The sequence below is a fragment of the Heterodontus francisci genome, chromosome 12 (genome assembly GCF_036365525.1).
Source record: "Heterodontus francisci isolate sHetFra1 chromosome 12, sHetFra1.hap1, whole genome shotgun sequence".
Lineage (NCBI taxonomy): Eukaryota > Metazoa > Chordata > Chondrichthyes > Heterodontiformes > Heterodontidae > Heterodontus > Heterodontus francisci.
This window is the reverse complement of record NC_090382.1, coordinates 93,344,037-93,370,378: the sequence shown is the minus strand read 5'-3', so window position 1 is coordinate 93,370,378 and position 26,342 is coordinate 93,344,037. Positions and strand designations below refer to the sequence as shown.

General features: G+C 42.4%; 1 protein-coding gene and 1 pseudogene across 16 annotated transcripts in view; both read left to right on the top strand.

Annotated features, from left to right (window-relative positions):
• LOC137375999 (teneurin-2-like) overlaps positions 1–26,342 on the top strand; it is an 812,476-nt gene that overhangs the window by 437,706 nt on the left and 348,428 nt on the right. For 15 of the 16 annotated variants that reach the window (XM_068043888.1, XM_068043886.1, XM_068043879.1 and 12 more), the window contains one exon: positions 16,778–16,990. The exons of the other annotated variant lie outside the window; for it this stretch is intronic. In XM_068043888.1, coding sequence (XP_067899989.1) covers positions 16,778–16,990 — 213 coding nt within the window. The remainder of the gene's footprint in view (positions 1–16,777; positions 16,991–26,342) is intronic. 16 annotated transcript variants of the gene reach the window in all.
• LOC137376094 (5S ribosomal RNA) lies at positions 13,929–14,037 on the top strand (annotated as a pseudogene).

Genomic DNA, 26,342 nt, shown 5'->3' with positions numbered 1-26,342 from the left:
GGACCAATTCTATTAATGATTTATATGCTAAGTATGTTTGACCATAGAGCTTTAGAGTAACAATTACAGACTTAGGTTTCTTTTTGACCCTTCTTAATGAAACCACTATATTGTACACACTCTTACAATTTTCACACAAGGGCCACAAAATTCAATAGCATAGCCTCCATATTTTCAGCATTCCAGGTACTGTTTCTGGTCCAATATAGTGTCTGCGCCATTTGCGCACACTTTCACTACTGGCCGTGCCAGACACCATTTTTATGTGATTGTTAGCATATGCACTGGGAACATGCAGATGATGTATGCAGAATAGGCAGATTGTTATGTCAGTCAATATGTGATGCTGATTTGACTCTAATGGTGCCTTTTTCGATCTCAACGCTCCAGTTATGCCCTCTTTAAACTTCGCACAGCTGAACATACGTTCAGCAGCAGGGAGGAACCCCTGACCAGTCTGATTTAAAGGGTTCATCAACCACTTTCAGGTTAGCTTCTGATGGATTTCTGCTGTCTGTTGCTGAGTTAGTGGAAGTGTTTGGAAGTTTGTACTGCGACTTAAAGTTGCTGAAGTCTACAGGACGTGCTGTAGCACATGGTGAGAACTTTGCTTCTCACTTCAAGGCTTCTGCTCAAACCACTTGCTCCTATTCATGGGTGCTGTAGTTTTTATTCAACTTGGTCTACAGCATGACGGGGAGAATATGCCAAGGTGATACAGAGGAGGACAAGCTTCCAGAAGAGGGAGGAGGAGGAGGGAGAGAAGTGCTCTCAGCAGGAGATCATATCCACCCAGGATTATCAGGGACCAATTTTCCAATCTTAACCTCAGCAAGGAACTGTGGGCAATATTGATGCTCTCCCCCATGCTGGGTTTGGAGGCGGCAAGGGTATTTAATCTGGTGGGATGGTGCCGGCTGGGGACTCCACCCTAATTAAGTCTAGCGGGAAGGCCCGTGGATAGCCTTCTCGCCCTGCTACCAATTGAAGTCCTTAAGGGGCAATTAGTGCCCAATTAAGGACCTCTTCCTGCCATCACTGGTATTAGCCCCATGGCAGGCAGGCCTGTTGCCACACAGGAAGCATGACATACAAAGGCATGTGGGGTTGCTTGTGCTTGTGCCTGATCAAAGGACCGGCATCGGGAAGTGGGGGGTGGGGTCCGCTGAAAGCCAGCCTCCTGCCCTTGTTGCCAGCCCCCCACTACACCGCCCTCCCCCACAACACCCACTCCCACAACCCCCATTCGCAAAACCCCTCCCGCCATCATTTACCTCTGGCCTGGGTCACATCACAATCCTGGGCCTCTGGAGGGTGTTGTTACAGCAGCAGACACCGCCTCCCTGGTGGCGCTGCCGAGCAAAAGAGCTGCCGGGACTTCCATCGCAGGGGTCCAGGTTCCAAAAAGCCCGACGGTGGCCTCTTAAGTGCCTGATTGACTTGTCATGTGGTGAACCTTCCCCTAAGGAGGCAACGCAGGTTTCTCGCCAGCTCTTCAGCAGGTGGTCGCAATCCCCGCCGTCTGCATAAAATTCCCTCCAGTGTGTGCAATGTTTCCATTTTGTTGAGGAGGTGCTCACAGAAATATGCCACCTGCTGCAAGCAGACCTGCAGCCTCAGAGCAGGGCAAGGACAGCATTGCCAGTGGCTGTAACAAAGATCGTGACCACAAACTTCTTTGAGTTGGGTTCCTTCCAGGCTGGAGCAGGCGAGATGTTGTCATCCATTTTTGTACAAGTTGATGCACTAAATGCAAAGACAGAGTGATACGTTGCATTCTGTCTTTCTAGCAAGGAACAGGTGGCTTTGCCAGTGTCACAATTCACCATGGTCTGTGTACCCGGCACAAGCTGCACAATAGCAGGCTTCTCCATCGTGCAGCATGCCATTGACCCCACACACATCCCTTTTCAGGCACATGTAAGTTCAGGGATGTACCGCAACCACAAAGGGTTCCACTCCCTCATTGTCCAGCCGGTGTATTACCGTAATCAGTGCATCATGCAGGTCAATGCCTGCTATCTAGGCAGTGGTTATGGTGCCTTTATTCTGTGTCGGTACACTGTATCATTAGAATTTGAGCCACCAAGAGAAAGCAGAGGGTGGATACAGGGTGACAAGGACTATCCACTGACTGTCTGGTTGATAACTCTGGTGTGCAATCCATGCCCACATGGCAATGTGCATATAACAAGAGCCACACAAAATGTCTTTGGCAGACTATTGGGGTGCTTATGCAGTGCTTCTATTCTAGAAGTGCGCTGCTGTACCCTTCAAAGTGCGTGTCATGATTCATCATGGTCTGCTGTATCCTGCAAAACCTTGCCATCATGAGGGCACAGTCCTTGCCACCAGGTATATGGTGAGAAGCTCAAGAGGGGGAGTCAGAGAAGGAGCAAGAGCAAGGGAGGGGGAAAACAACAGTTTCTTTCCGGCTGGACTGTCCGCCATCAGTTCATCTGGCTGTGGTACCAGTGATTGCAACCCCAATTGCCCATTCAACAACCTTATCTTCTAGTATTGACCACCTCTTGGCCGCAATGCTGAAACAAGAGCCACCACAAAACATTACAAAACAACTTCATCAATCAAACCATTCAATATTCCACACAAAAGTCAACAAATAAACCTTGTGCATTCCATGCCTGTCCTCCATATGCCTTTGCTTGTCCCATTGTTCCTACACAGTACACAATTCAGTGGCTGCTGAATTTCAGTGGAGGAGACAGCAGATAGACTCACACAGGCCTGATCCTAGAAGGCCTGGCTTTGGACTGCATCACCTCAGCATGGGCTGCAGCAGCCTGGGCTGGCTGGCTGATAGGTAACAGTAAGGGAACTGGCAGAGTCAGTGTGGTGGGAAAATAAATGATGTCATCCTGAGAGATGTCAGCAACTTTGTGCTCCATAGAATGACTGCTACTCCCCCAGGGCAGTTCCTTTAGCAATCCTAGCAATGTGTTGGAGGACAGATTGCTTTAAGACCCTACTAGCCCCTTTGAACACTGATATCCATAGCCATGATGCCAGCAGTCCGAGCATTCGTGGCAGCAAGCTCAGCTTGCATGACTTCAGTTGAGCATCCACTGCAACACTCAGTCTTTGGGTGGCATCTGCTTGTGCTGCAATGGAAACTGAGACTTCAGACACTGGTTGGGTCCACAAGTATGGTAATGGAGTTGGCCACCAATTCCATGCTGGAAATGATAAGCTTCAAGCTCTTCACAAAGACTTGTGCAAGATTGGGAAGCTCCTCCATGCTCCTTGACAGTGACCACAGGCTTTCTGGTAACCTACCAATGTACCAAGTAATTCTGTATGTACACCCAACAGCTTTTTTCTGTTTGCGCCCAACAAAATCCTGATCTGAGTCCTCTGGAGCAGAATCTGTGTGCAATCTCACCCTCTGGCGAGCTGGCACCTGTACTACCCTTTCCCTCTGCCCGAGCTGCAGGGCACTTGTGCCTGGTGTCTAACCATGTGCAGATCACACCTCTAAGCTACCCTCTTAAGTATCCACAGTGTCTGTATCTGAGCTGGTGGCTACGAGAACAAGTGATAGTGTTTTTTCTTCTTCATTACCTCCATGCTATTTCACCTCCTTCTTGTCCACCACTGCCAGGCCAGATTGCAGCTATTGGGTATCTGAAAAGAGCAAGGCACAAGGGTAGGATTGCAGTGAGGTGAGGGGGAGGGGTTGAAACCAAGAGGTGCATATTTAAAGCATCTGCAGCTTGTATATCAGAAGAGATTGTGCGATGAGGGGCAAGTGAAATGTGAGAAGAAGGATTAGATGGGAGCACACAGTCATCTTTGATGCTCACGGTCTCGGTGATGGTAAGCACTGTCTTCTCCATCAGGGTAAGGACGTGCAGCTGTCCTACTCCCCACTGCTGGTTCGTTCCTGCTTCCTGCGGTTCTGCACCACCTTGTCCTACAAGAGAGAGGGATGTGATTCAGTGAGCGTGGTGCAATATGTGTGGGTGATGTCATTGTCATGTTTGAATAGCTGGTTGTGAGATGTAGGTATGAAGCTTGCAGCAGTGTTAAGTGTGTGAGAGTGAGTTGAAGCTATGAATGTGAGGTATGATTTGTGATTGATGAAAATTGTTGGTAGGTGTATGATGAGGATGTGATACATTAAGTCGTGTGTGAGTTAGTGGCGCAGCTGGTGGGCTTTGACATTTGAACATACATTCACTGACCTCGACTACAGATATGAGTCATTGAACTTTTTGTGGCACTGCATGCTGGTCCTTGGAGCTACACTGCTGGCCTTGACCGTGATGACTATCTGTTCCCACTGCTTATGCAGTGTCTGTGTGGAGGTCCACTGGTCTACAGTGGATAGAGGACCTCCCTACTCCTGCACCATGGCCTCCAATGCAGTGCAAGGGAACCTTGGAGCCCACTGTCTCTCCTGTTACACCATAGCCACTCTTCTTGCAGGTCAGACACTCTTCCTCAGCCACTTCCAGCACCTGCTCCAATCAAAATAGACCATCCCTTTAAGAGGTGCAGGCTGGTTTTAAGTCGTGCATGGTACCTTTGAGTGGTGCTCACCTCTCATGATTTTGCACCTCTTGCTCAGGCAGAGAGCCACTCAACCACATGCCTAGTGCTGGCTGCACACTGCAATTGTGTGAATGAGCAGGCAACATGAAGTTTGTGTGCTGCCTGCATCGGAAACAACGGGTGCAAGTTAATCACACATCACGATCCACCTGCAAATTTTTGTGACCTTGGTGTTCTTTTATAATCTGGGGATTTTTCTTTCGAGTAAGTGAAATCTGAATATTTCCATATCAGTCATATGGTTAAGCTCATTCAGAAATCATTATTCATTGAGCTCCTGAATTAACTCGGCCAAAACTGCAAATGGTTTCAGTGGGTTGAATTTAGTGCTGGTGGCAGAGGTCCTGCCACCAGGTCCAAAAGCGGGCGGGGGGTGGAGGGGGGGCGACCCCAGTTAGGCGGTCAGTGGGACCCAGGCCTGTATCTTATCAACAGCAGCCAATTGTTTGGCTGCCACTGGAGTGGCTGGTCCTATTAAGGACGACTGCCCACCCCCAAGAGCTGCTGGCCAATCAGAGAGCCGCCAGCTCAGCAGCCCCAACAGCGCCACTGGAAGTAGTAGCCACTCCTGGAGCTGCACCTGGAGGAAAAGCACACATCAATGGATGTGCACCCTCACAACCAGGTAATTAGCGTCTGGTGGTGCTGGGACCAGTCAAGCAGACCCCACCGAGAGGTGTATGTTTGATGAGGGCAGGTGGTGCTGTTGCCACTGATGTACCCCTCCATGGGCCAAAGAATCCCCAAAAAGGTGCACCCCCACCCCCACCCCACTGGAGCCTGCCAGGAGGCCACCAGGGTTTACCTGGCAGTCTCCTCACCCCTGCTGCTGGTAAAATACTAGTGGAGGTGGGAAGAGGCCCTTCATTGGCTATTTAAATGGCTCAATTGGGCTTTGGGTGGGAGAGCTGTCCATCACCTTCCCTGCCGCTGGCAAGAAAGCATGGCGGCAGCAAGATGACGGGTAACCCACCTCCCCACCTCCCCCCTCCCCTTCCCATGCCTTTTCACAGGCTCACCCATCTCCCAGCCCGTCCCCAAATGCTGGTGAAATCCAGGCCAGTATTTCTAGACTAGGGAGAATAAAAAATGCTGCTGAATAACTTCAATGGGAAATAAAAATGTGTGGGTGTAATATAGGCAGCCGATTTACTATCATCTATTTTATACTCCCAGCCAAATTAAAACCATCCCATAAATTTTTACTTATATATTACCTTTCCTGATTGGCTCAAAGTGAAACAACAAATCAAAATTGAAGAGGTACGTAACATATCAATCAGAAGCAAAGAAGTAACTAAGTAACGATCAGTGGTCATATATTCCCTACTGCCTCCCCAACACAGCCCACCTCAGTTCTAGCTACTCCTTGCATTTTCTCACTTTCCTTTTTATACTCTATCCCAAGTACCTGCTACATTCCAAATCCTCTTTACTTTCCACCTCCAACAGCCCCCTTCCTCCTCCCCTCTCAAATACTCACAAAACTTCCATCAGCATGCATCAGAAGATCTGTCAACCTCTAAAACAGTGTTCGCTCATTTCCCATAGGCACCAGAATAGGAGATGTGCTGGTATGTGTCAAACAGGTGTCCAGGCATCACAATTCAGTCATTGAAATTTGTTACAAATACAAAAAAAATTGAGATATTGAACGTGTCTGAGCTGAATCCTGAAATGGACGAGTATATTCCAATTTGCCAAATCCACCTGATCAAATAGCAGTTGAACTCTGAATGAACAGTATCTTTTTTTTTACTTAACAATTACACCCTGTGGTCTTGAAGAAACAAAGATCCACTTCAGCAATAGAATAATACATTCTGCCTTACGGAACACTCCTGTCCTTATAAAACCACACATCATCCAACTTTCCATGAGCAATGCCAGATAAGATCCTTGCCTGTCTGTGTGTATGATTATGTACAATATTAAGCATGCATAACTGTTTTGAAACATTAAAAGAAGATCAAGAGCACTGTTCATTTCTCCAATAGATCCTACCTTTTTCAATTGAGGCAGCACATTTTCTCAGGAAAAATATAGCACTGGTATGTGCACATATATGGAGAACAATCTCCTTACTCAGGTGTGAAGGCATAAATGGAATGTTAGCATGTAGAGTATCTTTAAACCTTTGTTTCAGTTTAAACTATTTTATTCTTAGGGAATAAAAGTACTTTTAAAAATATAGGCACCCCAGCCCCATTTACTGCAATTACTGAAATTACCAACCACAGCCACTCCTCATTTATTCCAAAGAGCAAACGGCCCTAGATAATTCTGGTGCTCAACTCCATCAGTTCGTAATACTAGCTCCCTAAATATCCGAAGCAGCTTCAACTCTTTTCCTCTCAAACAACTTCACCAACCTTACACCAAACCTTAATAGCAACCAGGCCTTTCGTCATTAGTTAAGTAAATTAGAGATCAGTAGGCCAAGAAAAGCAGACACAATTTCTGTTGTAAAGACAGAATGCATGTATTCTCTTAATCTGCAGAAGTTGATGGTTAATTTTCAAGTGTTAAGGTGCACCTCCCATTTCCTGCCTCCGCCAGCATTCCATGGACTGAATTTTATGTTGCCGCCATTGGTGGCGGCCATAAAGAATGGCGCCCTGCACGCACGGGCTTTACTCCGTGGAACTGCTGCAGCTCATTCCCACCTCCCCCACCCTCCCCGCCCCCCCCCCCCCCCCCCCCGATGACCTGGAGGGGCGGGCGGTCCATCCCCGGCAACGGCAATGGCACGGCGCCATTTTTAAAGGGCTTCCAGCTCTTCTATTTCATTTAAATGATTAAAGTTTTATGCATTTTAAATTTAATTTAAAAAAAAATAAATGTTTCTAGTCCCTCTCCCACTCCCCAATAACCAGCCAGCTCATTCTTTGCCCTCTTCCCCCCTCCCAATATACTTACCTTGTGCACCCAACCTCCCCCCCCCTCCCCGCACCAAAGTTCACAAACTTTTAACTCTAACTTTACCCCTTCCCTCCATCCGCTCCACCAATCACATTAGTTTGAGCCCGCTCCCCATATCCTGCACTGAAATACTTACCTCCTCCCCCCTCCCCACCAGGGTCCCGCCTCGGATATCCGAACGGAGATTCGAAGGCGCGGAAATGCCGGCCACCGGCTACAATATCAGAGTGGGGCGGACAGGTATTTAATTTATTACTTTACATAAATGAACATAATTACATTTTAATCCTGCCGCTGAGTAGTGGGGGCAGAGGGCCGCCACGAGGCCTCGCTGCCGCTGGCAATATGGGGACGGTCCTTCCTGGCATCGAGGCCCGTAGCGGGCCTCTGACGGAGCCATTTCCCGGCCCCCCCCCCCCCCCCCACCACGACCCCCGATGTCAGGGGGGGCTGTAAAATCCAGTCCCATGGATCAGCTTTAGGGTTTTGTTTTTATTTCTTTTGTGGATTGCATTCACGAAAAAAGATTTCCTTTTGGAAAATTTGAAAGAGTAACTTTAACCCAGTGATCTCTGTGGAATGGATTTCCCTTTTCCTGACATTAATTTGAATCTGGCACCAAGTTAAGGTGATCACCCGGTGTCCAGAAACAGTGATGCCATCAAGCAGAGTAAGCAGCCAATCCTACTGAAGTATTTGCACACAGCAAACCAGGAAGTAAAATGCACTGATTATGCTTCAGTTTATATAAATTTTACATAAAATGAAATGAATAATTGTGACATATGCATTAGAATCTGAAATACCATGAACACATTTTTAAATTATATTAAAAACTTGGATTTTTTTGTCAGAATGGAAGGATTTGATAATTCACAAATATAAAATTGGTTTTCCAGGGCAGAGAGGTTTTCAGCAGTAGTTATGTTTTCTTGTGCTGTTAAAAAAGCCAGTGACGCCTCATTAACAAGGTGTAACTTTTTCAGAAGTTTTTAACAGTGATATTATCCTGTAAAAGGAGAGGTTTTCATCAGTTTAGTGATTTTTAATTGCATTCTGAGAAGATTTTAACAGCACACCCAATGCAGAAGCAAAGAATCTCAAACAGCAGCTTCTGGATTTTTGCATTTAGCTGCACATGTGTGGGCTCCAGAAGTTTCTGTCAGTTTCAGAGGAATAGTGACAATGAATTCTTACTGTTTTGCTTTAATTACTGCTGCAAAACCTGGCCACAATTTCTAAGTCTGAGTCACAATCTATCCTGACTTGGAAATATATCGCCATTCCTGCAATAGTGCTGGGTCAAAATCCTGGAACCTCCTCCCTAACAGCACTGTGGGAGTATCTTCACCACACTCTCTGCAGTGGTTCAAGAAGGTGGTTTACCATCACCTTCTCAAGGGCAATTAGAGATTGGCAAATAAATGCCTTGCCAGGGATATGCACAGCCCATGAATGAATTTAAAAGAAATCCTTCCCAAAAGTATTGAAACAGTGTGCATCTGAGCAACAGGTTTCGCACATAATGGATGTGAAATGCAGATCTGTATCGCTGTAGGAGTCAGGCTGAGATGGGCACTCGTACGGGTGTGCCGTGCATGCACCAGAAGTCTCCCAAAAGGCCAGATCATGGCATCAAACAGCTCTTCTGATTTGACGCATGATTTAAAAACTTGAGCCATACAGGTCCATTCAATGTATTCATTTGTTACTCACCAAAGAACTTTTGTAAAGCTGCAGCAGGGCCGCACAATTAGCGTTATTTAAAGAGCCAAGCACCCAACATGCAGGTGAGTTGATTCGCACTATCATCTACTATTGCAAAATCTCTGAAAGTACCGCTGAAGAATATTTTTGGAGGTGGTATGGTAAGTTGCTGGATTTGGCATGGAGTGTTGCTACACATTCACAGGAGTGCTGAGGATTCGAGGTGATGATCTGGTGAGTTGGGAAGCTTCTCGTGCATGCACAGCATGCCCACATGAACATCTTTCCCAGCATGGGATGCCATGAGGGCCATGTCAGAAGCAGCCAGAGGTACTGTGCCCCCCACTCAGAGGGAAAATTGCAACTCCGGCACCCAAAAATAGGCCATAACCAATTTTTAGCCCGATTTCATGTTGTTGATTAACTTAGAAACATAGGAATAATTATGGCACAGAAGAAGGCCATTCGACCCATTGTGTCTGTGCCAACTGTGTCAGCCTAATGCCAGTTCTTGGTCCATAGCCCTGTAGATTACAGCACTTCAAGTGCATATCCAAGTGTTTTTTAAATGCGATAAGGGTTTTTGCCACTACCACCCTTTCAGGCACTGTGTTCCAGACCCCCATCACCCACTTGGTAAAAAAATTTCTCTACAACTCCCCACAATCATCTACTAATGAGTTTAAGTCTATGCCCGCTGTTTATTGACCTCTTTGCTACCGAAAGTAGATCCTATCCACTGTATTCAGAACCCTCATAATTTTATACTTCTCAACTAAATCTCCCCTCAGCCTCCTCTGTTCCAAAGAAAACAACCCCAGCCTACCTGTTCTTTCCTCATAGCAAACATTCTCCATTCCTGGCAACATATTCGTAAATCTCCTCTCTCTCTCGTGAGAACACATCCTTCCTGTAATGCGGTGACCAGAACTGTACGCAATACTCTAGCTGCAGTCTAACTAGTGTTTCATACTGTTCTAGCATAACCTCCCTGCTCTTATACTCAAGGTCTAAAGGAAAGTATCCTGTTTGTCTTCTTGACCACCTTTTTTACCCGTCCTTCTACTTTCAGGGATCTGTGGCATGCACTCCAAGGTCATTCTGTTCCTCTACACTTCTCACAATCCTACGATTTATGATGTATTCCCTTGCCTTGTTTGTCCTCCCCAAATATATTACCTCACTCTTCTCCAGATTCAACTCCATTGCCATTTTTCTGTCCACCTGACTAGTCCATTGATATCTTCCTGCAGTCCACAACTTTCTTCCTCACTATCAACCACATGGATGATTTTCATGTCATTTGCAAACTTATTAATCATGCCCCCTACATTTAAATCTAAATTATTGATATATGTCATAAACATTTAGGGACCCAGTACAGAACCCTGCAGAACTCCAGAACTTCAGTCGCAAAAGTATCCTTTGATCATAACCCTTTGCTTCTTGCCTCTGAGCCAATTTGCCACTTTCCCTTGCATCTCATGAGCTTTTAATTTTCTGACCAGTCTGCCATGTGGGGCCTTGTCAAAAGCCTTGCTAAGATCCTTGTCGACTACATCAAACAGACTACATAACCCTCATTGGCCCTCCTTGTTAGCTTCTCAAAAAATTCAATATAGTCAGACATGACCTTCCTTTAACAAATCCATGCTGACTGTCCTTGATTAATCCGTGCCTTTCTAAATGACGATTTATTCCATCTCTCAGAATTTTTTCCAATAATTTGCCGACCACTGAGGTTAGGCTGACTGGCTTATAATTACTCAGTCTATCCCTTCCTCCCTTTTTAAACAATGGTACAATGTTAACTGTCTTCCAATCCTCTGGCAACTTACCTGTAAGCAGAGAGGATTGGAAAATGATGGTCAGATGATGGTTGCTATTTCTTCCCTTGCTCCCTTAGCAGCCTGGAATACATTTCATCCAGGTGTGGTGATTTATCCACTTTCAAGAATGCTAAACACCTCAACATTTCTTCCCTTACTATGTTCATCCCATCCAATATTTTACACACCTCCTCTTTAACTCCAATGTCTGCTTTGTCCCTCTCTTATGTAAAAAGATAGTTATCTTTTTAAAAAGATAGCTCTCTGGTTGTCACTTCAAAGCAGCACTGCTTGAAGATCACATTGAATAAAACAGTGTCTACTCATTACATACAATGCAATCTGCTCATTAGATACAATGCAATATATAGGCCCCATGCAAATGTCAGAATCCCTTTCAATTTTTTTTGAAGATTATTTCTGTTTATGAAATAAGAGTATCAGACACGTTCATTGGGTAAAGTTAATTAGAGACAGCATGGGGCAAAGTCATTGTTAAGGAAAAGAGGAAGGGGTTGGAGAGTGAAGACTCATTTCAGTTAGCTAATTAAACCAGTATCCTGGTTCTTTCACCTCATGACGACAATTAAGGTTGGGGTGGGTGTGTGGGATATTGCCTCCTTAGCAATGTCTTCTGTCTTTCTCTTCCCTTTCCTCCAACCCTGTCAGAATATTTTAATACCTACAATATGAATTGCCCAATTATTTTTTCTATGCAAGAGTGAATTTTATTTCAGTTGGAATTATGAAAATTCACAATTTGAAAATGTTTATTTATTTGAAAAGACCCTCCTTGCCATTCAATGACAATAATAGCAAACAAAGTTTTTTTTTTAAAAAAAGCACAATTATGCATCCATCAGGGATGAGTGATTAATTAGAATATTTGTTGTACCTGCTTGTTTTGTTTCATTGTTCTTTGAATTGGAATGGATGAGAGTCTGTCTCATGATTGGAACCAGATTGATTTTGTGGAAAATTAGCTTATGTAAACAGACAGAGATGCAAAAAGCATCATGTGGTTCAGCCTAATTGTTGAGAGACAGATTTAGCAAATGCTTAAGCTGTCAGGACCGAGTGGTTAACATGACCTGACATCAGCCGCTTTTATTAATATTGCATCGAGAAATGAGCTTGGAAAATGTAGCTTAATATAATGAAGGCGACCTGCCCCTTAACTCTAATGATTTTAGGGGTTTCCAGTTCAAGAGGTTGTTAAGACGTGCAACCTGTAGAGAGAGAAAAAACTTCACACATCATATTAAAGTTGCTCTGCATCTTTGAAGTCTTGCACTAATGTATCTTTACAAATAGTTATACTTCCATTTTTCGTTCATTTTTCATGTCGCCCCTTCCTCCTTAGTGACCCATTTTGTACCACGCATCATTCTCTGACTGAGGGAAGAAAGCTGATTACCAAATCTCAGTCTTCAAGCTAGACCATCCGTGAACTGACTGCCAAGTGCATTTGAACACCAGAATGAATCACCACCACTCCACCCCACTGAGTGAGAGCCTACAGAAAAAGGCTGTTTTATTTTAAAAATAGATTTGAATGCGAGATACAATTTTAATTGCTGACTCAGATCAACAATACAAAATGTTCTGTTCTTCCAAAAGTATTAATAGCTTCAACAACTTAACTCTTTAAGTACAGAGCTTCCCTTTGCCGGTTTATAATGTTCTATTTGTCTAGTTCTACATTGCACATCTTAAGATAAGCTGCTCTTGCCAGATTTTTTTTATCCTGTTTTAGACACTCCAGTACCATCAGTAGTACATGAGACATAAGTTCTAACAAAGCAATTGGCTGTTTCCTGAATGCAGTGGTGACTTGCCAGTGGGCTACTTGCTCAGAAAGAGGACCTTTTCAGGTGAAAGCTCCATACCATGATAACTTATGGTTGCTAACTCTCCAGGATGTGGTGGAGTCTCCAGGAACGAAAGATCTATCTATATTACATTCCTACATTACAATAGTGACTACACTTCAAAAGTACTTCATTGGCTATAAAGCACTTTGAGACGTCTGGTGGTCGAGAAAGGTGCTATATAAATGCAAGTTTTTTTTCCTGGTTACTGCTGCAGGTAACCCAGGAGAAAAATTGTAGGGCCATTAAAATTTTTTTTTTTTCATTTTCGTTGAATAATTTTGTTTCTTTGTTATAAAAATATTGGAGATCATAAAAAGACTATGTGACTGGGTGGGCAGTGGAAGTGGGAGGTCATTTGATCAAACCCCAGGAATGTGCCCAACCAGCATTTCCAACACTATGATAATCCTATGCGGTGTGTTAGGAAGGGTGTCAAGTCCCTTGGCACCAGCTGGTGAACTGAAATGTGCTTTTCCTTTGCACATTCTTACTGTGCTTGTTAAGTGATTCAGAGATTTTCTGAAGGGTAGGAGTATCGTGAGAATTTCTACCCTGTACCATTATCAGACAGGACAGATCAACACAAAAGGAATTATTACCAAGTGTTATGGTAGTTGTAAACAAAAATCAGACAATAGTGAATCTAACTACTCCTCTGAATAAATGTACTTTCAACAGGTAATTGTAAATGGCCTGAAAGTCAAATTAGAACATTTGTGCCAAAAGAGTCAGGTACATAATGTTGGTTCACAAGGCAGGTAAATGACTATGACTCTATAACTCTGCATGTATTGTAAGCAGGTATAGGAGCAGCCCACTCTTTCAGGGCTGGTGAAGAGAAAAAGGATAGGGAAAGAGAAAGAATAGCTTAAGAAAGATTGGTCTCCACTCAGTGAAGAATAAATAAATGGTTACTTATTCGACTAAATGAACTTAAAATTTGTCATCATCGAAATTATCAACTAGCTTTTGATAGCATTGTAACTGATTGAACAATGAGGTAGTAGCGGATAGTTCACATGCCTACGGCCATACTAGTCTGAAAACGCCTGATCTCGGAAGCTAAGCAGACTCAGGCCTGGTTAGTACTTGGATGGGAGACTGCCTGGGAATACCAGGTGCAGTAGGCTTGGGCGGCACAGTGGCGCAGCGGTTAGCGCTGCAGCCTCACAGCTTCAGCAACCCGGGTTTGATTCTGGGCACTGCCTGTGTGGAGTTTGCAAGTTCTCCCTGTGACCGCGTGGGTTTTCGCCGGGTGCTCCGGTTTCCTCCAACAGCCAAAGACTTGCAGGTTGATAGGTAAATTGGCCATTGTAAATTGCTCCTAGTGTAGGTAGGTGGTAGGAGAATGGTGGGGATGTGGTAGAGAATATGGGGTTAATGTAGGATTAGTATAAATGGGTAGTTGTTGGTCAGTGGGCTGAAGGGCCTGTTTCAGTGCTGTATCTCTAAATAAATAAATGCTGATAATTCATCAAGATAATGAAATTGGTGACTATTTTCTCAAGCCTAGTTAAGCACTTAATTATTTTAGTTCATTTACAGGAAATTGGTTGCTTATGAGTACATGGTGGTGACAAATCCTGAAAATTGGTTGCTTCAACTTGTTATGGGAAAAAAAGGTTTTGCATCTTTTTTCATTCCATACACTAGATATTGGGAAATTCAGGATTTGCCACCTTTATCCTTGACTCTTTGTAAAGTAGTTAATGTAATGGTTTCTTCCAATTAATGAACAAAGTCAACATGGGACCTAGCCTTCTTAACATTAATGAGATGGCCCCTTTAACTACTTTGCTCAAAGTCGATGTACTTTTGGGATTTAAATGCTGGAAATCTGAAAAAGCAAATGGAACAGAAGGTCAGTCAAGAACTACAAGAGAAAAATAGTTTAATGTTTCAGGGTGGGACTTTCTTTCTTTCTTTGGCTAGTTTGACAAAGTCAACCAACAGTGGAAAAATTGCTTTATTGTTAGCAAAATTATAGATTCATCAAAAAATGTTTTGAGAAATCTCAAAATGTTTCAAAATCTGCTGGATAAACACACCAAGAGAAGTATATCATCACAAAACAAAGTTTGCTGCAGAGTTTTAACAACTTATTACCTGGATGCATTGGCAATATGAAAAACTAGAAGTGTTTGCATCTTTTCAAATATATTTTTAACAACCAGTTTGCCATTAGATTCGAGACTTGTCTCTAAATCTGTGATGCAGTGCTAGCCAGATAGCCATATACAATCTGCTGTTACAAACTTGGATCGTATCATGCATGTCAGAAGGTGCAATGATATATTTGGGCTGGATATTGTCGGAGTTAACATCACTTGCTAGAGCCTGAAGTGAAGTGTGTCGTTTTCTCATGTGCAAACAGTAAAGTTATATTGCTGGTCCTCTCCGTGAGAAATCTTAGTTCTAATGGGCACAAAGGACAACACAGTTGTCGTCAGTAATCAAGTCATAGCTGCTCTGTTGTTCCATGTGACCAGAATAGAAAGCTTTTGGAACTTGTAAAATCTTCAAAGAAAAATTTTATTAACACATTTATAAGTGCAAGCAGATACATTGAATTAACAACATAGCTCACAGCACTACCCAAACTGTACAAATGTTAATATATATGTTCAAATTGTTTGTGGGACGTCATTTGCTTAAAGCACTTACATATATTACATCAAAATTATTCAAACTTTTTGTGCCCATAGTCATTTTGCAATAAGAGATGATGAGATATGGGAACAGGAGCAGGCCACATGACCCCTTGAGCCTGCTCTGCCATTCAATAAGATCATGGCTAATCATCTACCTCAACTCCACTTTGCCACCCCATCTCCCCGTTTCCCTTGATTAGTTTAGCTTTGTTGCTCCCCCTCTAAGGCAAGTAGGCAAGTATATTCTTCCTTAGGTAAGGAAACCAAAACTACATAATTTTCCAGGTATGGTCTCACCAAAGCATGTATAATTTCAGCAAGACTTCCTTACTGTTATACTCCAGGCACCTTGCAATAAAGCCGAACATACTATTTGCCTTCCTAAATACTTCTTGTCATTTATAATCATGGTAACTTTATATAAAAAATGACTTTAATGATCTGTTTCCTAAATATTGACAGGATCAGTGTTTTGGAATCAGGTGCTCAAATAGATGGGACTCCCAATCATTTATTTGTTATAGAACTGCAGTAGGAGTGGTCGGGTTCTTTAAGATAGGTATTGGCGTTCCTGGGTTAGGGAGGAGAAAATCAGACAGGGTTCCCATTTTTGACCCTAATGAAAGTCTGCATGTGTGGACATCAGATGAGGCCTGGATTGGATTCAATTATGATGCCCCTCACAGTCAAATTGCTTGCGAGTGTTCACCATCAAAACTCACATATGAATAATGGCTACCAGGCAAGGTATCCAAGGTCAACAGGTGCCCTGTGGAACCATATTCAGCAAGGAGTTAATACTTTGAGGAGTGGGATGTTGAGGAGAAAATTGGCAAAAAAATCTTTACTAGTAACCTATTTCATATTTTTAAAACAACAAACTATAATTGGCTCAAAAAATATATTCTTCTGTTGGATAGTTCTCAGCAATTTTCATCAGTTGAAATCATCTTTGGGAGGAACTGTTCCCATATATTCACTGCATGAAGCACACTCCAGTTCTGAATTCCTGGCTTCTGTGTGAAGCAGATTGTTGAACTTGGCCAGACTCAATTCTCAATCTGTTTCATTCACAAGCATGCCAGTTGAGAAGAAAGGTGGTCCGTCACAGGGTTATTACTCTGGGCAATGCACAGTTATGGTTTCTGATGCACTTTAACTGAGAATTTGTGCATCATGTGATTTAACACCATTCAACAACTGACCCTCTTTTCCCCAGGTCGCCCCATCCCACATTCATCATCGCCCAGCCATCCATTTGCCCAGCAGACCAGCACTCATCTTTCATCATCTAGTGTGAAAGACTACCAAATGCCATTGCTTGACAGCAGCGTCTCTCATCCAGCTCTCGAGTCCAACCCCAATGAGGAGTTCGCCATAAACTCATACCTATTGCGAGCAGGTTCTGGTGCACAGCCACCTCCCAGTAATGGTAAGAACACATGCTTATATCTGCCTAAATTCACATTTAATGCTAGCTTGTTCTTTTTGCAGAGGTTTCTCCTCTCACCCTGTCTGTGTGACTTTCTTTCACTTTCTCTCTTGCATGTTGACTGGCCTTGTTCATGGTTAAGCAGCAGGTGAAAGCCAGTGGGTTGTTGAAATTCCCTGTTGTTAATTAAAATGATAATACGGCATATTGGGAGATATCTAGATGTATCCTTTCTGCTGGAGAGCATTACAGTAGGTAGGGCATCATATTAGAGATCTTTGTTCTTATTAGAGTTACATTTTTTTTCTATTTCTTTATGTTTTCTCTTTCTATATTTAGCAGTTCTGAATTTTCTTGTTCATTAATGACATTTTCCAAGATTCCCTTCATCAATGATACTATTTCCTATTTTGAATCCATTTTCTTCTTTGTGATAATTTAGAGTGCAGATTGGAAAGAAATATAATTACAGCTCTTCTAAGGGTCCATTACATCATTGTGGTAATTCATTTATTACTTGTAGAAGGGACATCAATCACAGCTGCTATAACTGCCCAAGCAAATGAATGTAACTTTTCTAAGGCAAAGTAATTGGGAAAAGCAACCTTGAAATTGAATTGGTAAATGGAAGATTCCCACTCATGTTAGGTTAATGGAATACTTTCCCTAAAAACGCATAATTTCAAAACATCATTAAATGGTAAACTGCAATGTAAACAGTCTCGATTTCTGACCAAAACTGACGTTCCAGTGAGTCAGAAAGTGGGATGTGCCTATCATGTACCCTGCTTCCCTTGTTCTTTTATGCTCCCTTGCCCAAAATTTCCTATTTCCCGAGTCCCATTTTACAGTGTGAGCGAATTTATTTTTTCAATGAATCAATCTCCTAATGACCTCCCCGTTCGTAGAATCATGCAGCACAGAAGGAGTTCATTCAGCCCATCATGTCTATGCAGGCTCTTGGAAAGAGCTATCCAATTAGGCCTACTTCCCTGCTCCTTCCCCATAGCACTGCAATTTTTTCCCCCTTCAACAATATATCCAATTCCCTTTTGAAATTTATTATTGAATCTGCTTCCACCACCCTTTCAGGCAGAGCATTTTTGAAGATTACAAATCACTGTGTTAAAAAAAATCCTCATTTCCCCTCTGCTTGTTTTGCCAATTACCTTTATTCACACTCACAATTATATTGTCTTGTTGTCCACTACAGTTAGAAATGTATATTCTCTGAAAAATAATTCAAAGGAAGGAAAATTGAGCAACTGTGTCCCTGAAGAGTCTTGAATTTAAACAATATTGCTGACTCTGGATTTTAATAGAGTACCGTCTAAAAGTGCATTTAATTAATTGTATTGGTCAGCAAATCCTATAATGTTGACACTGGAGATGATGTAGTGGCCATTTTAAATGAAGAGAGAATGGCTTCAAACACTGCAGCTCGCTGGTAATGTCCTTTCCCCATCTATCTCAAATGAGTGTGCCATAGAAAAGATGGACTCATTTGTTTTTAATTGCAATTGTTCTGCATTAAAATAGATAATCAGTGATGCAATTATACATTGTTGGCATAGTGCACAGGAAACACAATTTAGTGCCCATGATACCGAGCTGCAAATGACCCATGGGATTGTAAAGTGGTATTGGTTTTTATATGTACTATAGCACAGTCTATGACCATTGGATGTTGGATTTTATTCTAACATTTATTTCTGAGAATTTTACACTCATGACCGTGCTATATGCTATTGAAGCAGATGCCACCATTTTAGTGCTGTTCCATTGTGTTGCAAAAGGGAATGTATAGTAATCTGCTTCTTTTATAACTGGTCAAATAGTAGAATCCCAGTCGGGTCAGACTCTGGTATGTTCTGATGAAATACCTCAAAATATTCTCAATCATTAAATTTGTGAAGTCATTAGCAAAATGTTAATGTGTCCAACAACTGGAACCTGTGCAATGTTGGTATTGTCAACTCAACCGATTTTCATGTGAAAATGCATTATGGAAACAGGTTATTCTTCCATCTCCCCACCCCTGACCTGCCTGAGTATGCTCCAGTAAGAAGATATTGACTGAGAAAAGGACAATTGGCCCACTAAGCTTATTTCCTCCATAATCCATGTATTATTTACTCTCTCATAGACAGCACTCAAGCAAATCAAATCAACCACAGGTAAACCGACAGGAAGGTAAACCTCTGTATTTCTTCTGTACACAATATACTCGAGCAAAACTGTGGGATAATCCAGTCTCACAACCCATACTAATCAACCCTGACCAGTTGTATTCAACATATGATTCCATCACAGACCGAGCAACATGCCTGTCTTACACTTATGGGCGGGATATAAGCTGAGCTATGCCTCACTCACTTCTAACCTGTCTCTTCATCACAGCTTTTAGATTAGAATCAGCAAACAGGTTCTAATTTTTTCCTTCCTGAATTTCCTTATCTCTCTGTCTTGCTACCATCTTCAGATTTTTAAAACCTGAATTTAGTACCATCTAGTTACAATATCCTTACTTATCTTCTATTTTACTCTTTTGAGACCTGGCAGACCTTGCCTTTTATCTCAATCTTTCAATTTAAATCATCTGCAGTATTTATTACCCTTATAACCATCCTTAAAAATTCCTTTTTAAACAAATACTTAGCCCCCTCTTCTTTTAAAAGGATTCTTTACGAATATAGCAATCTATCTTATGAGGTCCCATTCAACATGATAAATTCCATGACAACACTATTTGAAGTAGAGCAGGGAGTTCTCACAATGTCATGACCGATATCCTTCTTCAAACAACGCCATCAAAAACAGACTATCTGGCCTTTCGTTGAATTGCTGTTTGGATGATCTTACTACATGCAAAATGGTTACTAATATTCACCAGACGACAATATTTTTCACATTCCAAGTAACTCAGTGGCTTAGAAACATGCCTTATGAGGCCAGCAGCAGGACCATGGCAAATCGGTACATCAACCTCATTCGCTTCTTAGCCGTAAGCTGCGGGCATCAGTCATCACCCCAGAGACAGCTCATCAGTGCCAAGATCGTCACAAGAATCTGGGGGGAGCAATCAAAAGGGGATGAGCAGTGGCTAGGTGTGGTCCACAGATTTAAAGTGGAGGCAGAAGGAAGACTCCTCCTCTCCCTGCTTCACAATAAGGTAAATAGAAAAGAATTAAAGTTACTTTTCTGATGGCAGCTTCCTGTGTCTCAAGCACCAGAAGAACATGACTGTAGCATACACGGCACCTGATGCAGTCATGCACAATCCAACTTTATGAATGGGGCCTCAAATTGGTGTTTGCCCCCTATTGCAGATGCAAACGGTCTAACACCAGATTCAGGTACACGCCCTGAACACCAATGCACGAGCCTTTACCAATATGGCTGGTGACCCTCTTCCTGGACAGAATGAATGCCCACATGCTGATGGCCATAATGGACCCTTTAGTACTAGGTTACAGCTGCTGGCTGTAATGATGAGATGCCTCTGTGTAATGAGTTTTTATTATGTTGTCTGATGCAACATAAATGAGATGCATGGAGTCCAGTTGGTTGAAGATCTCAAACAGGTTTATTTACAGCTAAACTTTTATACACAGGACAGAGTTAACTGTTTACAGGACCTACCTCTAAGTGTTATAGCTACAGAGTGACTTCGGCTTGTAGTCACATGACTTAGCTCATGAGCATACTAAGATTTTAAAGGGACATCACTATTAAAGGCAATCATACAACACTGGCATGAACCAATTTCTCGGCCATTGTTTCTGATAAGTACTGGCTTTTTTATCATCAAGTTTTTAATGTAAATTTTATCATGACTCAACAACATGAAGCCATAAAATTGACAGCATCTCAGTCTCTAAGTCATATAAAAATATAGATACTCTGGAGTCATTCTGTCTCAATTTCAGACGAATGTTATTTCTGATTTATGATATCACCTGAATCCCTCAATTAGGTTTCTGGATTTAAACAAATCCCAGATTGCCAATATTCTATGCATAATTTGAATGCACTTCGCAATGACTGTGAAGTCTGTGCTAATGCAAAATGATATTTATAGTGTAGTGAGACATATTTACTATTCATTCAGTCTTGTTTTCTAAAACGGCCACTGAAAGAATGATTGGAGTGAATAGCTTGCTGTGTCTGTCAGCAATGTTATCTGGATGCTCTGAAGGCCAATTCACAATGACGTGCTTCATCTGCCTTTTATTTCACAAAGAAGAAAAAAGGCCTTGATAAAGTATTCATGCTTGTGAGTTACACATATTCGTCACTCATGAAATAACAGACAAATCATACTGCTCAGCTATGTATAATTCACTCTGAGCTTTAAAATAGACATGTGGAATGGCTGATGGCCAACTGTTCTTGCACCTGTAACTGTGAGTAATACTGAAGATTGTTTTGTGTTGAACTGCCAGGAAAATCCCAGTAGCACTGTTCCACATCATGGTTTTTATTCCCCCCGCCCCTTCCTCCTGTACATGCCAATCCCCCCTGTCCTCATCCTCTCTCCTGAAGGCTTTTACTCCATTGTGGTGTACGATTAATAAGACCAGCTGCCCTTTGAAGTCTTGACAAAGTGTATGACTAGATAATGAGGTACTTCAGGCTCCTTTCTCACAGGATATAATCACAGCTGAGCCCTTTCCTGTCCTTACCCAATACCCATGCTTTAGCGGGGGTCCCTGGATATCAATCAAGGAAAGAATCCAGAGTATCGAGGCCAATTGTGCCCCCCTTTACTGCTGCTGAGATTATTTAACACAGCATAAACAGAGATGACAGACTTTGCTCGTCTATGTTGTTCAGCCGACCTTGCATCACCTACAAACACAAGTGTGCCTTTGTCTGCCCAATATCTAAGCGTATATAGTGAAATCTGGGGGTTAAAAAGACAACTATTGCCATTGTAGTCCAGCTTACTGGAATATATCATGTCACCCATGTGATCTCCTCAGTAGGTAGAAGAATGTACACTGTAGCACACCACGACTCAGGCTGTATTTAACATTCTGCTTAAATAGATAAATGACTAATGTTCTGTCCAAACAATAAGTCCATAGTAATTACAAACTTTACTATTCTCCTCAAAATGTCAAAACAACTAAGATTCTTATCCTGTACTCACTCTCAACATAAAATTATCCTTGAAAGATGGTTACTCACTTCCTAAATGGCAAAACACAACTGTGGAGTTCTGAATAGCTATGTGCTTCAGGTTGACTGCTCAGGTAACCACAGGTAGTTAAATATAAGCTGACAATTCGAAACTACTCAACACAGAGCAGTCCATCAAAAAGCCTATGAAGAATCACTGCCCCTGCCCCTTTTACAGACCTGGCCCACATCATCATCCCTGACACAGCTGTCAATCAAACCCAGAACTTATATAAAAGCAAAATACTGCGGATGCTGGCAATCTGAAATAAAAACAAGAAATGCTGGAATCAGTCAGCAGGTCTGGCAGCATCTGTGGAAAGAGAAGCAGAGTTAACGTTTCGGGTCAGTGACCCTTCATCGGAACGGTCACTGACCCGATACGTTAACTCTGCTTCTCTTTCCACAGATGCTGCCAGACCTGCTGAGTGATTCCAGCATTTCTTGTTTTTATTATAAACCCAGAACTTATGTCTGCCTCACCCAGTGTTATGAATATCAGACAACCTGAAATGTATAATGTCTGAAAAATCAGTAGACAACATTCAATTTTAAAATAAAAATGCTTCATTTTTATTGCCACATGTCCTATTATAGTGGTCTAAATCAATTCATTAGTACCCTATTTGTAAATTCTAATAAAAGGTATCATCTGTGAATTGGTAGTAGCATTCTTGTCTCTGAGTCCATGGGTTACGAGTTCAAGCCTCACTCCAGAGAATAGGTTGACATTTCAGTGCAGCATCGAAGTAGCGCAGGACTGTCAGATGAGGCATCAAAGCAAGGCCTGTCTAAACTTCCCGTGTAGATGTGAAAGATTTTCTGACATTTTTCAGTGCAGAGCAGAAGGGGAAAGGAGGTTCCCTGTGTCCTGGATAATATTTATCACTTGAACAATATCACTGAAAACAGATTATCTCCACATTTATCTCATTGCTATTTGTGGGGCCTTGCTGTGTACAAATTGCCTGGTGAGTTCTCTACATTGCAACAGTGCAAAACGTACTTCATTGGTTGTAAAGCAGTTTGGGATTTTTGATTTGTGAGAGGTACTATCTAAATGCGAGTTCTTTCTTTTTCTGTCTTTCTTATATGTACAGTAATGTTATATATTTTTATATTTTTATAAATTAACTTATCTACATGTTCAGAAGAGTAATTCATATTATAGTAAAGGAGTGATCTAAAAAAAACTTGATGTGATCTGCTGCATGCAAATTACTTACTTAAAACTAGATCACAAGATAGATTGAGATAAAGAAGGACCTGAGACCATTTGATTTAATCCTTTCAGAATTTCAGCTGTGCCCTCGACCCAGCACCACCTTTAATGGTTTCTTAAAGTGGTTCAGTGCTCTGGTCTCAGTTAGCCTTCCTGCTAACCAGCTGCTGAACATCCTTTGTGTTTTAAAAAAAATCCTGAGGTGTGTCATGTTTTGAAATTGTAATTGCATTGTGCATTGTGTACTCTAGAGGCTGCTGTAGAACACATATGCCAGCAAAGGGAAAGTGAAATTAAAACAGTATAAAGGAGAAGCCTTTGTGTTCAACAGCCTGCTGCTTTGTCTCATCATGCTGTCTTGGTCTAAGCTTCACATCTTAAACTAAACACGGTCAAACCTCACTCAAGTCCTGAAAGACATCACAATAGCGACACGGTAAATAGAAAGGATGGTGAAAAACCAGAAACATTGCTTTCAGATATGAAAATAGTGGAAAGTTTTTGTCTACTCTAACAGACAGCATGTTAGGTTGGAGACTGTGTTCAACACACACAGGGAGCTGGTACAGTGTATACTCACACACTGATCTCTCCAAAATAACCATCCAATCAAAATAAAATCTCAGATCACTGCAGATAAGTTTCCTCTGAAGGGAGTGCGATCCCAGATCCTTTCACTGCATTGCTGATCAGTATGGCATTGTTTATGTCCAACCTATCACCTTTTGATGTGCCTTCAGAGCCATCATCCATATCCCCATGTTGGCAAAAGTGGCTGCGACATTTTGAAGGTGCGATGGCAAGTTTTGCAATCACAGACAACACAAGGAAAAATGCCTTACTTCTGTGCTATGGAGGTGAAGAATTAAAAGATATCTTTGAGACACTCATGCCTGAACAAGACGACTTGCCTCAGCAAAAAATGCACTGACAGGCACAGTGGCGCAGTGGTTAGCACCGCAGCCTCACAGCTCCAGGGACCCGGGTTCAATTCTGGGTACTGCCTGTGTGGAGTTTGCAAGTTCTCCCTGTGACCGGGTGCTCCGGTTTCCTCCCACCGCCAAAGACTTGCAGGTGATAGGTAAATTGGCCGTTGTAAATTGCCCCTAGTGTAGGTAGGTGGTAGGGAATATGGGATTACTGTAGGGTTAGTCTAAATGGGTGGTTGTTGGTCGGCACAGACTCGATGGGCCGAAGGGCCTGTTTCAGTGCTGTATCTCTAAATAAAATAAATAAAAACACCATATGCGAAACCATTGTAATCCGATCCACTAAGCAAAAAGCAAATGAGACAATTGACCAATATTGCATGCGAATAAGGCAATTAGCAACCTGATGTGACTTTGGTGCTGTTGAATATGTCGAATGGGAAATCAAAGCACAAATTATCGAAGGCTGTCTCTCTAATCAACTATGCTGAAAAGCACTCGAGAAAGACAGAAAGCTGGCATTAGCAAGATCACTATAGCTCTCAGAGTCCAGCGCTATTGAACTTGAGGCTGCTAACAGTAACCACAACCCTACAATTTCAACTCCTGTGAACACTGTTCATCGCTCAAGTGCCAGGAAACCACCTGCAAAGCAACAACGGCCGTTTCACAGAGTTGTGACTTAGCAAAGAATGTTTCCACTGTGGCGGTGCTTACCCACATCGAACTAAGTGTCCTGCTAATGGTAAACAGTGTAAAACCTGTGGACAACCCAACCCCTTGGCTTGTGTTTGTCGCTCATCAGCCAAATCAACTACTAAGACCAATACCAACAGAAGGATATCATGTTTGTGTACCACAGCAAAAAGGCAAAAGAATGTAGCTAATCTAAAAGTGGATGACCTTGAACATACTTTTGAGCTCTCTCTCAGACACAGCCAACATGTGACTGTAACCATTGGCTGCTCAGATGTAGATGCTCTCATAGAGACAGGAGAATCTGTCAATCTCATGGGAGACAAAACATTCAACCAACTTGAGGATTTTCCCATTCTCTGCAATGCAGGGCATATGAAAATTTCCCTTACAACAGTGAAAAACTACTGAAAATCCTTGGGACTTTTGAAACACCAGTCTCATTCAAAGACACTATAACAAATGCTCTGTTTTGTGTCACATCTGGAGAATGTGATACACTCATCAGTTTCCACACAGCAACAGAACTGCACATAATTGCAGTCACATATGCAATTTCTACACATAACAAACCCATTCTTGGACTGTATGCTGATCGTTTCATTTGTATCGGCAAGCTGAAAGGTGTTACATGCAAGCTACATGTAGATCCTGTCATGAAGACCCCCACCTGCCAAGAATGAGGCATATGAACATTAATTTTAAACTGTTGCTGGAGTGGAGAGATGACTTGTTTAAAGAGATCAGCAGTGGCTGGAAAAAAATTTGCATTCTAATAGATAGTCACCTAGGAAAAGGCAATGGGAACTGCTCACTGATTTAATTAACAGAGATTGGTCTGGGCAATGGTGATCCACATCTTGTCAGTGTAAGATACAGTACTACACCGCTCCCACCGAGAGCTTTGAAATCCACAAACGCAGGAGGTTGTTTAAACAGCAAATCACATGACTAACCTGCTGGTACAGGTCTGGTTTTGAACTGCTCACAGGATAGCTTGGGTCAGACTGCAGATTGCAACTGAACTTGGAAGAAGAGAGCCTCTCTCTCTATTTCTCATTAATCTCAGATCCACTGAAGTCACTTAAACCTCAAGAGAGAATAGACTCCTACATTGAAACAAGTTTTAAAGCGTACACTGGGCCCCAACGAAAAGGCAAGACTTAGTGGCAACCAAAGACTCCACATCGACCTAAAGGAACCGTAAATAAAATCCAGCAATCTCCTCAAACTTTTCCCCTTTATTCTTTCTACTTTTTCTGTCTCTATCTTCATGTGTGTTTACATATTTGTGCTAGCATGGTTGCACCGCGTATTCGTA